Source organism: Chlamydotis macqueenii, chromosome 2 (assembly GCF_036417535.1).
Source record: "Chlamydotis macqueenii isolate bChlMac1 chromosome 2, bChlMac1.mat, whole genome shotgun sequence".
Lineage (NCBI taxonomy): Eukaryota > Metazoa > Chordata > Aves > Otidiformes > Otididae > Chlamydotis > Chlamydotis macqueenii.
Genome location: NC_141557.1, coordinates 138,870,314 through 138,882,133, shown reverse-complemented (window position 1 = coordinate 138,882,133; position 11,820 = coordinate 138,870,314). Strand labels below are relative to the sequence as shown.

The 11,820-nt window shown below is 46.6% G+C and overlaps 1 protein-coding gene across 1 annotated transcript; it reads left to right on the top strand.

The window, feature by feature from the left end:
* The first annotated feature begins 2,226 nt into the window (after nt 1-2,226).
* LOC147601837 (GSK-3-binding protein-like) lies at nt 2,227-3,836 on the top strand. The gene has a single exon (XM_086742483.1). It carries the CDS (start codon nt 2,327-2,329, stop codon nt 2,933-2,935), a length of 609 nt encoding a protein of 202 aa, XP_086598609.1. The 5' UTR covers nt 2,227-2,326; the 3' UTR covers nt 2,936-3,836.
* Nucleotides 3,837-11,820: the final 7,984 nt, after the last annotated feature.

The following is an 11,820-nucleotide window of genomic DNA, read 5'->3' as shown; positions in this document are numbered from 1 at the left end:
AAACAAATCTTTGAGGGGGAACTGCAGATGTGACATAGGATATACTGTCTTCTCCAGCATTTCAGCTTTTTTTCTTGTCTTTTCACTCTTACTGTGAAGAGAGCAGTCAGAATACCAAAGTAACAGCTGAAGTTCCCAGTTCCTCTAGAACATAATCTGAAATGCCCTTCTCCTGATAACTCCTTAAGATACGCAAATCTACGACACTCACTTTGTTGAGGTGGTAAAATTACTAACCCTGATCAGCAGCATTCAATGTAAATATTTTCAGTGGGTTTAATCCTAAAATCCTCAGCAGATACTTACTCAGTCGATTGTCACTGAAGTTTTGCATTAGAAAAGATCTGAGGACACCAGGATTCTGCTAATGACGGCGCTCTGAGCTCCAGATCTATGGCACTGATCTGCTCTATCTTGCAAACTTTTCCCAGCGCTGCTGTTGGTTAGGGATGCAGGGAAGTGCGATTTGTGATGATCATTGCTGGGCTCATGAAAGCCCCAGGTGTAGATGTAATCACAAGCAGCACTGAGCTTTTGCTGGTATAGCTCATTTTGCTTTTGTGGGAGGAGAAGAAAAGGCTGGAATAAGCTGTACTAGTTCATTGCAGTTTTGCTTGTACAGAATACCAGATTACCTACTCAGAAGTGCCCTGAATATAGATCTCCCTTGGAGTTGTAGTAGATCCATCTCCTGCATCTGTGTGGGCCTGCCTTTATTTCACTTGAAAAAATACTGCATAATTAGGGAATAAGGGTAGAAGTGTTTTATTGAAAATATTTCAATGTGGGGAAACAAGATCCCACTTTTTCATCACCCATGGAACAATGTGATCTGAGATTTATTTGCCATTTACGAAGAACTGTTGAAAATAAGAAAAGTATCACTACAGTAAATATATATATGAATAAATAACGCGCATTTAGGTAGCATGCTTTACGTCCCGCTCACACAAATCCAGTCTGGAGATGCAGTAACGGCCTTGGACACCTAAGCTGGAGTGACCAACACGTCCAGGTGACAGGCGCGTTCATAAACACAGGCACATACACACAGAGCCTCTTTCATTTTGTACAGCAAGTGGAAGTAGCTCAGGAAAACACAGACAAACGGGCCAAAAGACATGCCCTCTCCCTTGCTGACCACTTACTGATTAACCAGTGCTGATAGCAGTTACGTGTGTGAGCAACTTCCATTTCACTAGCGCTGCCGAGGAGCCCGGTTATGTGAATTAGCGTGTTCCGGACGCTGCCCCCAGAGTTTTGACATCCAGAAAATGTTATTGAAGGCTCATGGCAGAAACTTCAGCACATGCTGAAAGGATGCGGTGACGGATTCAAGGGAAGGAATGGGACTGGGGTAGGAAGAGGCAGTACAGAGCCTTGATTACGGTGATGAAGTAAACTGCAGGCAGGTAGAAAAACCGAGAGAAATCCGCCCTTGAAGGCACCAGTTAGCGCTCTTTTAGGAAAGGGCAAGCACGGCTCCCACGTGCGGTGTCACACGGGGAAGCAGAAACACGCACAAGCCCCGTCTCCGCAGCTCGCCGGCGCGGCGATAGGGCCACACACAGCCCTTCGACCGTTAACGGTTTCCCGGGGCAGTACCCGTCAGGCCGGCGGGGCTGGGGCAGCCACGGTACCGACCGAGGGGGAGGCGGACAGCCGGCCGCTCTGCCCTCCTCGGAGCCCCGCCGCCCCTCCTCCGGCCACTCGTCCTGAGGTGAGAGGATGGCGACGGGCCCACCGCTGTCCCCCCCTCCCTCCGCTTCCCGCGGAGGCGTTGGCTGCCGCCGGCCGGCCCCGCACCTCCCCTCACCCGGGCCGCCCGCCCCGCCCCCTCACACCCCTCCTGCCAATCATCCGGGCCCCGCCTCCGAGACCCGAGGTGCGGGGTTTGAAAGCGGGCCGGTCCACCCGGCGCGTAGACGAGGGGGGAGAGAGAAAGAGCGGCGTGGCCAGTGGGAGCGGGGCGGCCTCGCTCGACCGCCGGTCTCCGGCAGCGGGAGCCGCCCCCGCACCGGCGGCTGAGTCGTCCCCACCCGCCGCGCGGGGTGCCGGTGCCGGGAGCGGTGGGCGGGCGGTTGGTCGCGGGGGCTTCCCCCTCCCCACCTTCCCCCCCCCCCCCTCCGCCCGGCGCGGTGGGAGGTGCCCGGGATCCCGCGTCACCCATTGTTTACAAACCAACCCCAGCGGGCCGAGCTCCAGCTTCAACCGCAGCCGCCGGAGCCGCGTGTGCTCGCGTGCGCGCGGGGCGGCGGGCGGCGGCCCCGGTCCCGCTGCGCGTCTGCGGCACGGCACGGCAAGGCAAGGCAGGGCGCCGACCGACATGCCGTGCCGCCCGGGCGAGCGCTTCCTGCTGCTGGAGCGCTCGGTAGCCGTGGGGCAGGCGAGCTCCAAGGAGGTGGACGCGCTGGTGGCCAAGCTGGGCGAGGTGCTGCAGCTGAGCGCCCAGCGGACGCCGCCGCCCCCCCCCCGCGCCCCCAAGCACCTAGGGCCGGGCAGCGCCCGCGACCGCGCCGCGCCTTACTCGCCGCGGTGCAGCGGTAACGGCGGCGGCCTCCTGGCACCGCGGGGGCCGGTTCCGCCGCAAGCCACTCAACAACACGTCGAACTCCCGCGGCCGGACCGGAGCGGGCACCAGCGGGTGACCAAGCAGCTGTGCGGACGGGGCTGGCTGCGGAGCGCCGCCCGCCGGAGGAAGCAACCGCCGCCGGGACCGGGCGACGGGCCGGCGGAAGAGGAGGACCCCCACCGGCTTCTGCAGCAGCTCATCCTCTCCGGCAACCTCATCAAAGAAGCCGTCCGGCGGCTGCAGCTGGCGGCGGCGGCAGCGGCGGCGGCGGCCTCCACGGCCTCCAGCGGCAGCGCCTCGGCGGGGAGCAGCGGCGCGGACGGCGAGGCGGCTGAAGCGGCGGCGGTGCAGCCCCTGCAGTAGCCGGCGGGGACGGGCGGCGGCCGGGGCGGAGGAGCGTGGCTGCTGGCGGCGGGGCCCTCGGCCGGGCGGACTGCGGGAGCGCGGCGCTGGCTCCGCCGCGATGTAAGTCTCTCCCCGCGGCGGGGCGGTGGCGGGCCCCCCCCTCCCGCTGCGGGGCAGGGACGGGCCGGGCGCGGCGGGGTCGGGGTCGATTGGGGTGCGGCGAGTGTGCCACCCCCGCGCCCCCCCTCAAGGTCACCCCCAGCGCGGCCCCGAGCCCCGCCGCTCCCCGACCGGCCTGAGGCCGTGCACGCCGCCCCCCCCGCCTTCCCCGGGAGCTCCTCCTTCTCTCCCCCCATCCCCCTGCCGGGGCAGCCCGGCCGGGGCCGCGGACCCCCCCCTCCACCGGTCCCCGGGCCGCCGCGGGGCTGCTCCGTCTCCCGGGAGCCATTTGCAATAATTCCCGCTGACCCCGGCGGGAGGTGTTTCCTTTCCTCTCCCGGACTGGTCGTTTTTGTTTTGTGGGGTTTTTTTTGTTTTTGTTTTTGGTTTTTTTTTAATTATTATTTTAACCTTTTTTTTTTTCCCGTTGTGACTGTATGAAGCAGTTTTAAAAAAAATGTGAATATCAAAGCTGGAAGGCAGCTGGACTTATAATTGTAAAGCCTGATGAGTGAATGGAGCCTGAGTCGCATTGTTCACATAAGGTAGCTGAAACAAGTTTTTTCTACCAAAAAGAAGAGGAAAAAAAAAACCCTGAATCCACCCTTCCCCGACAAACTCAATGGCTCAAATACAAGATGCAGCTGTTGATTTTAAATATACGCACTTCGTACCGGAGTGTTTCAAATGTGTTCCTGATTTACAGGACTTACTGTCTTAATTAACCTGTCTGTATTAAATAAACGTGGTCTTGTTTTTATTTTTGAGTCTGTGTCTCATTGTTAAGGGGAAGTGAATTTTGGTTCATGAGAACAAAACTATGTGGATGATGCTCCAGTAGGCACGTTCCCCTTGATCTTCTTTCAGTTGTGTGATCTCCATTTTGTAGACACACAAAAAAAAAAAAAAAAAAAAATCCCCACAACAATCCGCATAGTCTGATGCATTGGGACACCGGTTATTAATGCACTGAGATGCAACTGAGCCCCTTTGTTTGCCAGCAGCGTTCATTCGTAAGCCATGAGACGCCCCTTCGAGCAGCCGCGAATGTGGCTGTTGGAATTTATAAGTGGAATCATACTGAAACCAAAATTGGGTATCTTGTATGGGGAAACAGAGCTTGCATTGGTTACTTGTTTGGTTTTTTTTCTTTTTCTCCAGGGACAGGGGAGGGGGAAAAAAAGACTCTAGAAAAGGACAGGAGAGAGGTTTACGCAACAATTTTAAAAAAAAAAAAATCTGTAAAACATAAAATTTAATGCTGGTGATTATTAAGTACCAATACCTATTCTGAATAGCTTCTTTGGTAAAATCCTGTGTTAGGGTTTTGGGAGTCAAAGAATGTGCTTTGAGATCAGAACTGAACACATCAGACAGACTGGAGCATAACAATCTCCCAGCCCCCACTCAATTTGAGGTAAAAGCTGCTCCTTTGAAGAAGGTAGCAATCCCACATGAAAGAAAATGGAAGATGTTTGCCTTTGTCCAAGAGAGCAATTTGAGCAGCTACATTTACTTGTGTGATTAGTTCTTTCAGGAACACATTAAATCCACAAAATATTTTAGGTTTCTTTCTCTGCTACCAGCTACTGATGGAAACTGATGCTGAAGGCTTTTATAATGTCTCACTGAATTCCTCATGCGGTAGGAACAGTATGTGATGTTGTTATTAGCTTTATCTTGATTAATTTATAAGTCGGATGCAGTTTTTCCATATCAAAGCATGTAAAATGCAAAGGAAGGAGTTCAGTGCATTTTAGAACCCCCGTAATTACTAACATCTGAAGTCCTTTTTCTCATAACTTGTGCTTTTGTGGTGTTTTGCACAACTTGGAAAGGATTTGAATCTGCCATTAGTTCTTATCCTCTAATACAATAATGTAATGTGTAGGTTGTCCTTACTTTGAATTAATTTTTATTTGAAATTTTCTTGTTTCTTTCTTAATCCAAGAAAAGAAGTTCAATAGAATGTAAAAAAAAAAAATCTTAGTTTCAAATACAACCACTAGCCAACAACTAAAAAGCTAGTTGTTCTCGTATTTGTCTTTTAGATGCTCAGGCAGATAGGTATTTGCTGTGCTGATGTTGAATTTGAACCCTAGGATGAGTAGTTTAATTATCGTTACTAAAAAAGGCGGAGGAAACAAGCTAAAAACCGAGCATAGCCGATGGAGCCCAAGTTGTTACACAACTACGGTTAAAAGTGTATGCGTGACTGTCAGCTGAAATTCTGAAAGCTGGCATGGTCGACTTGAATTTTTTGCCACTGATAATTATGCATCGATTCTGCATCCCCCTTTCGTCCCCCTCCTTCACCCCTCCCCAAATCCTAGCCTCTGTATACTAATGAGAACAGCTAACTTTACAAGTGTCCTTTGTAGTCATTGAAAGCCTCGAGACATTCCTTTTAAGGATTTTACTAGAATAACACTTTTCAATAAACTGGCGGTTGAAGTGAGGCTTAGAAAAGATGCTAATAAATTTCACAGTGACTGGCTGGTTTTTAAGCTTCCTAAATTACTTCTAAAATAGCTTTTACTTTCTCCTTTGTGCGAGGCTGCGAGATGTATATATGAAAAGGGGTTATAGTGAGCTAAGTGTTATATAGAGTGTGCGATGATTTGGTAAAAGGGTTTTTGGCGCTTGCTTCAGATAACTTGCATAACTCACCAATGCGTCTTCATTGCTTGTACTGTGAACATTCTAAGTTCATGCCAGCAACCTTTGTCATCACATCTTCCTTACAATTCTTAAAAACTATCTTCTTCAAAATAGAGCACATGTCACTTCTTCATAAGGGAATGGGTTGAACCTGGCTTATTTGGGGTTTGGAAGGCAAATTTTACAAGATGTTGGATCAATTGAAATATTGCCAGAAGGTTTCTGTTGATTCATGGCAAATTCTCTTTTTCAGTTATTGCCTTGTGCCATGCTATGTGGGCACACAAACAGAAAGGAACTTTGGTATAAAAGTCACCACCTACTTTGTTGCCCAAACAGGATAAAAGAGGTTAAACAGTGAAGTAAACATTTTTGTAAGCTTTAAATATCTGTGATTTAGAGGTAGGGTTTCTTTAATACATTTAGTCAGTGTTGGTCCTCAGATACAAGTTGTTGGTTTCTAGAGAAACAAAGCAAATTTGGCCTTCATAGTATGCTTACATTATCTTAATTTGTAAGTGAAAATACAGTTTACTTCAACTTTAAATTTGGAATAAAATATATTTTCATAATAAGCATTTAGCTAGGTTTTCTATTTTTTTCCCACCTTGTGAGGAAAAAAAAATTGTTCAAAACACAAGATTTTGCAGTGGATTACGTTGAGCTGCAGAACCAAAAGTAAGGCATTTAGCTATTGTAACTAGTGATACTGCAATGCATTGGGGAAGAGGTTTATTTTCATTCTATTTATGAGGGGGCTATATTTTGAGGGTAAACTTGATTCTAAGTAATGTTGTAAACAAATGCACAAAGGACTCTCAATCTCATCTTTCAATGCGCCTCTCTGTGGTGTTGCATTAGCATGGCACAAGCCTGCCACGGCTTTTTCATCAGTAGTCTACGTTGCAGCTTAATTCCTTCCGAGTTTTCTCTATATGACTGAATAAGTGTTTTCCTGACCCCTTGCCCAAAAACTCAGCTTCACACCCTTCCTATGTCTTGCTCTTTCTACTCTCATGTTCCCTGGGCTCTTCAAAGTAACTCAGTTTAGGCAGAAGTCTGGCAGGTAGAATGATTTTGTCTGTTCGTCCCCTCATGTCTCCTATCTTCCATTTAGGTTACTATTGTGTATTGCACCAGCACTTAGAGACTCCTGTAAAAAATATGTTGGTTTAGTACTCGGCATAATAAATCAGGTAGGAAAGTAGGTACTCTGCTCTTAAGTCCTTAAAATCAGGTTTTAAAGAAAATACCAAGTGTGTCTCATGGAAGGCATAAGGGAGAAGAAGGATGTAGGCTTCAGGTTAATGCACAACTTATGTTCTGGCCAGTCAGGGCCAGTCCCAGTGGTGATACCTTGTCCATCATCATCTCCAGGGCATCCCTCATTCCCTCCTTGTCCCTGGCCCCACGATTTTCCTCTTCTCACCCTGCATTCCCCCCTTACCCAGGCCATTATTTTCAGCTTGTGTTTATAATCTTTCACCTTTACATGTCTTTTGTCCATGTCATGTTGCTCTTCCCAAATACTAAGTAGCTTTGTTTTCAGTTGCTTTTTGGTAGGTACTTTTGACTTGTTCAATTGTCTTCAAATATTGTAGCTCAGTCACTTCTTTGGTAGCCAAGATCTGGTTTACTACTTATAAACCTTGCAGTGTGTGAGTTGGAGTGCAAGTTACAACTGTCTTTCATCTTCAGTTTGTACAACATAGGGCAGAAGTCAGAGGTGAAATCCTGGCTGCAATGAAATGAACAGATGAAGTTAACAGAAAAATTCCTCTCAACTTCTATGGGAATTTCCTCCTGTGTTTTTTTCCAGAAGTAGCTGGAAAACACCACTTAAAGTGCTATGATAATGACCTAAATGTCTTTGCAGCAATGCAAAAATGACATCGACAAACACATTTCCTGACTCAATGAGGTTGGTTTGCTTTTTCTCTTCCAAAAATGATGCTTCAGCTGTGTGACTAACCTCCACCACCTTTGTCAAAGCTGCAGAACCCCGTTCTGCAATTTCCATAGCAAAAGGCAGAAGCTAGAGAAGAAGGAACCGGTGCCCGTAGAGGGAGGAAGGCTGCAAGTGTGCCCAAGCCACACTAGTAGACACTGTAGACTCCACAACAGAGGAAGCTACAGGAAATCAGGCACCATAAATTCAGAGGCGTGCAGCATTAGCTGCTCCTTATGCAATATCCTGTATCTAAATTGTATTATTTTTGCTTCCCATGATCTAATCTGGTGGTGTCTGGTAGAGTAATACAGCCAGCTAAGGGTACTCTTCATCGCTGTAGGCACTAGCACATCAGCCATCAAAAGAAATTGTAAAATCATCTCGTCTCTGTGTCCCCCTGGTAATCACTGACTTGGCAGGACTTTCATGAAAAGGTGCTAAAGAAAGGCTGTAATCTCCTGAGCTGTATGAAAAACTTTAATATGTTGAATTTCAACCCCAAGTACGGGTTTTGTAGTGGCAACAATTGTAAAGCTAGGAAAAAAAAACACCCACCCCAAACCTGCTGGAGCTTTTACAGTTGGAAGCCAAGTGGTAAGTTAGAGAATAAAGAGACCTGCTTTCATTTTCCTTCCATGTAGGTACTGTCAGTCCTCTTCATCCGAGGAATTTTGCCTCTTCCCAGCACACTATGGGGCTTGTGCCACCAGCTGCCCCTCGGAAGGTGATCTCTGATTGATTTTACAGTCCAGAGAGGTGTTAGTCTTCCAGCTCAATGGGATCGCTTTTAGGAGCAGCACTGAATTCACGAAATACATTTTTCACTTGGTGGTATGTAATGAAACTGCACCAGGATGAAAATGTTTTAATTAGAGGAAATGGATCCTGGCTGGCTTAATGCTAAATATTTGCTGCTCTTAGCATTTTACCAGAAGAGGTGTGGGCTTATTCTGCCTATGTCACAGCAATTGTCCTAGTTTCAAGGCTTAAATCAGAAGCATGGGCTCTAAGTTAAGGTGCAAGTTCGGGTTATGAGGGTTTTAAATCCACGTTGTGATGCCTTTTCATTTTTACAAGACTAGTAGTTTTCCACAGGAAACCAGGCAGTGCTGAAGCAGGTGACTGACCGTGTATATGTACATTCCCAGCTTCTCCTGAAAGAGAGATATCTAATCCTCTCCTGTTGTTAGTAGGCAGCATTGGCAGTTGCTATTCTGGCAATACCTAACTGTCAGTCAGTGCACAGATATGTCCCACTGATGTGGTATCTCATATGTATATAATTTTGGAAGATAAAAAAGCAGATATTTATATTTTTTCATCTTGCTGCTCTTCTGTTAGCTTCCATCAGGCTGCTTTGACGGCTCCTTTCCTCCAAGGCCTCCAATGTAAACTTCCTTGGCTGTTTTCAGCTCTGTTGAATAGTGGCTGGATCCTGGCTCAGAGGACATGGAAGTCTTATTCCCATAGAACAGGAGTATGTCAGCCTGGAGTGTGCCAGACTGGTAGCAGAATGAAAATAGGAGAAACAGATTCTCACCTCTGCATCTGTATAGATCTGTTCTTCTCCCTTTATTTTTTTTTCCTTTTAAGAGAGGGTACAGATGTCAAGCACCTCTGAAAGTCAAATTGCCTACTTCAGTAGGGATTTGAAAGTGACCCACAACCCCATTTTTCACTTTTCCCATTATTTTGCTGGAGACCCTTTGGCAGCACATTTGTTTTGTGTTGATCCTGTTCTCCAGCCTGTGGTAAGACCGAGATGCTCCGGGGCTGAAGAGCAAACAGGCATAAAGCATGGGTGCTGTGTGTGTGCACACACAAGCATGGGGTCAAATGTGAGCCGCTGAAACAGTACTTGTGCACAGAGACAAATGTGCAGGTGTGTCATTGACACAAAGAATAAAAGATAGTCCAACACAAAGGACATGTGGTGTTAATTAACTTTAAAATTAAATTTGTAGGGAAAAAAATGCATATACAGCGGAAATTATGGAAGAAAACCATTGTGCTTTTTGTCTCATTGTCAAAGTTAAGGCAACCGTATTTTTAGTGCAATATTGCATACGTCCTGTGCATGCATTGCCTTGATAGCTGCTCCTGAACAACTCTTATCTTAGTAAAAGCAGATCAGACCATATCAGAACTACTGAATTACTGTAAGAAATAGAATTTCAAATGGGTTTTGGTTCACCTGCTTCTTCCAAAACAAACCAAAATTCCTTATTGTCAGGTATATATTGATGCTGAATAACTCTTTCCAGGACATCTTCATGCAGGAGTGGCTTGAAGTTTGCAGCCAGCACGATAGAGATTTCCCTTATGATCACAAAGGCTTTAACTGATCTGCTATTAAAAGTCTCAGTTCTTTTGGCTTCAGTATTTTAAAATGTGTTTGCAATGTTTTTTTTCTCAGTCGCGAGAGTGGAGATTTTTTTCATATTTTCTCATATTTTCTAGCATCAGACAAGTTTTCCTTCAGGGTGAGGAGGAAAAAAAAAAGAAAAGAAAAATTCAGCTCAAAATCTAATTGTGAGAAACATTTAATGGTTTCAGATTGTATCTGCTTGGGGAAATTATATTACAAACTGATCTTCAGCTTTAAGTACAACAAGCACAGACACCTAGAAGTTGAAATTGTGTTATCCAGGAGACAGCACTTTTAAGTCCATAAACTTTAGAAAGTTTTAAATTGGAGAGGGGAAGTTAACTTGAATGTTAAAACTAAATAGAAAGAGCAAAGATTTCCAGTGGGTGATTTCAACTTTGCAAGTAGTCCAGTCCAATTTATTTGAACTCCTGTGGCTCAACAGAGGAGATTTATTGTTTGACATCAAAGGTGATCTTCCATAAGTGACAAACCCCGTAAAAAGAGACTCATCAGGAAGATGGAAGAAAAGAAGATGGCTACTACGACAACCCCCCCAAAGAGGTGAGATTTGAACCAACATGACTATGTGAAGAACTCTGGGGAAAAAGTGTTTTCAGACACTCTAGACCAAAGGACCTACACCGAAACCTAGAAGAATGCAGAAGCCTTAGTTCCCCTTACTAACTCCTGGAGAGGGCGATTACTAAAGCTTTGAGAGCAGATTATGGAGCCCCATCATGAGAGGGAAAACTGTCAGAGACCCATGTGGAGAACTGTATGCAGAAACAAGCTTCCTAATGAGAAAAAACATTAGCATGGCAGAGAAAACTGAGACAGATTCAAGCAGCTTCCCCTGACTGTCTACAAAAGGGTACTGGCATGTGGACACTGACCATGAGCAGCACTGACCCAACTCTTCCTTCTGTTCTGGTGCTCTCTTGGCTTCGGCACCTGCCTGGGTCTCGCTGGGATTTTGCCCTTTTCCTGTCACCAGTTGCCTCCAGGACTGTGGGTCTGCACTGGCAGGACAGACATCATTTGGGGGCTTGACAATATTTATTTCTGCATTGGTACTCCTTGACAGCCCAGCACTTGAGATCTGAATCTTTTGTCTAATGCTGCACAGAGAAGCCTCAGCCTCCTCCATCTGCTCTAACGAGAGCAGGAAAAACAGCACTGCCCAAGTCTTATTTCCATAGTCATGCTTATAAAACAAAACTAGGAGACATGTCCTGCAATAACTCCTTGGTTATAGCAAAGCTCATGATTTTGAAAGCAGTGAAGTTGTGCACCTTCCTCTTCAAGTTACCTTTTTTTTTAAAAGTTTGTTGCTGCTGCGCTTTAACCCATATCAGAGTGAGCAAAATTAAGTACAAATGGTATCTGTTATTGTCTTGCTGTTCTTCTGACTGTACATTAAGCAACGATGACAAAACTTTTGTCGGTACCAAAGATCTCAGTACTCAAGTTGTCAGCATGGGCTACCTTTGCAGTTCTGCATGTGGTACTGAGAGTCTCACAGCTGAGATTTGTGGCCCTGGGTACTCCTGGCATTCATGGCTTCCCTTGAATAACTGCTATTATTCAGTGGCTAGAACTCTCAATGTCTATGATGATGTTTCTGAGGCACAGAGAAGCTGATTAAAGAATTTACCACATCAGTATGTCCTGGATATAAGGAGAAAAGTCTTCACCATGAGTGCAGTCAGACATTAGAACAGCTTGCCCAGAGGTTGCAGTTTCCATCCTTGGCAGTTTTTA

Bases quoted from the DNA above. Each gene is read 5' to 3' on its own strand.
- LOC147601837 (XM_086742483.1), top strand. From the start codon at position 2,327: ATGCCGTGCCGCCCGGGCGAGCGCTTCCTGCTGCTGGAGCGCTCGGTA.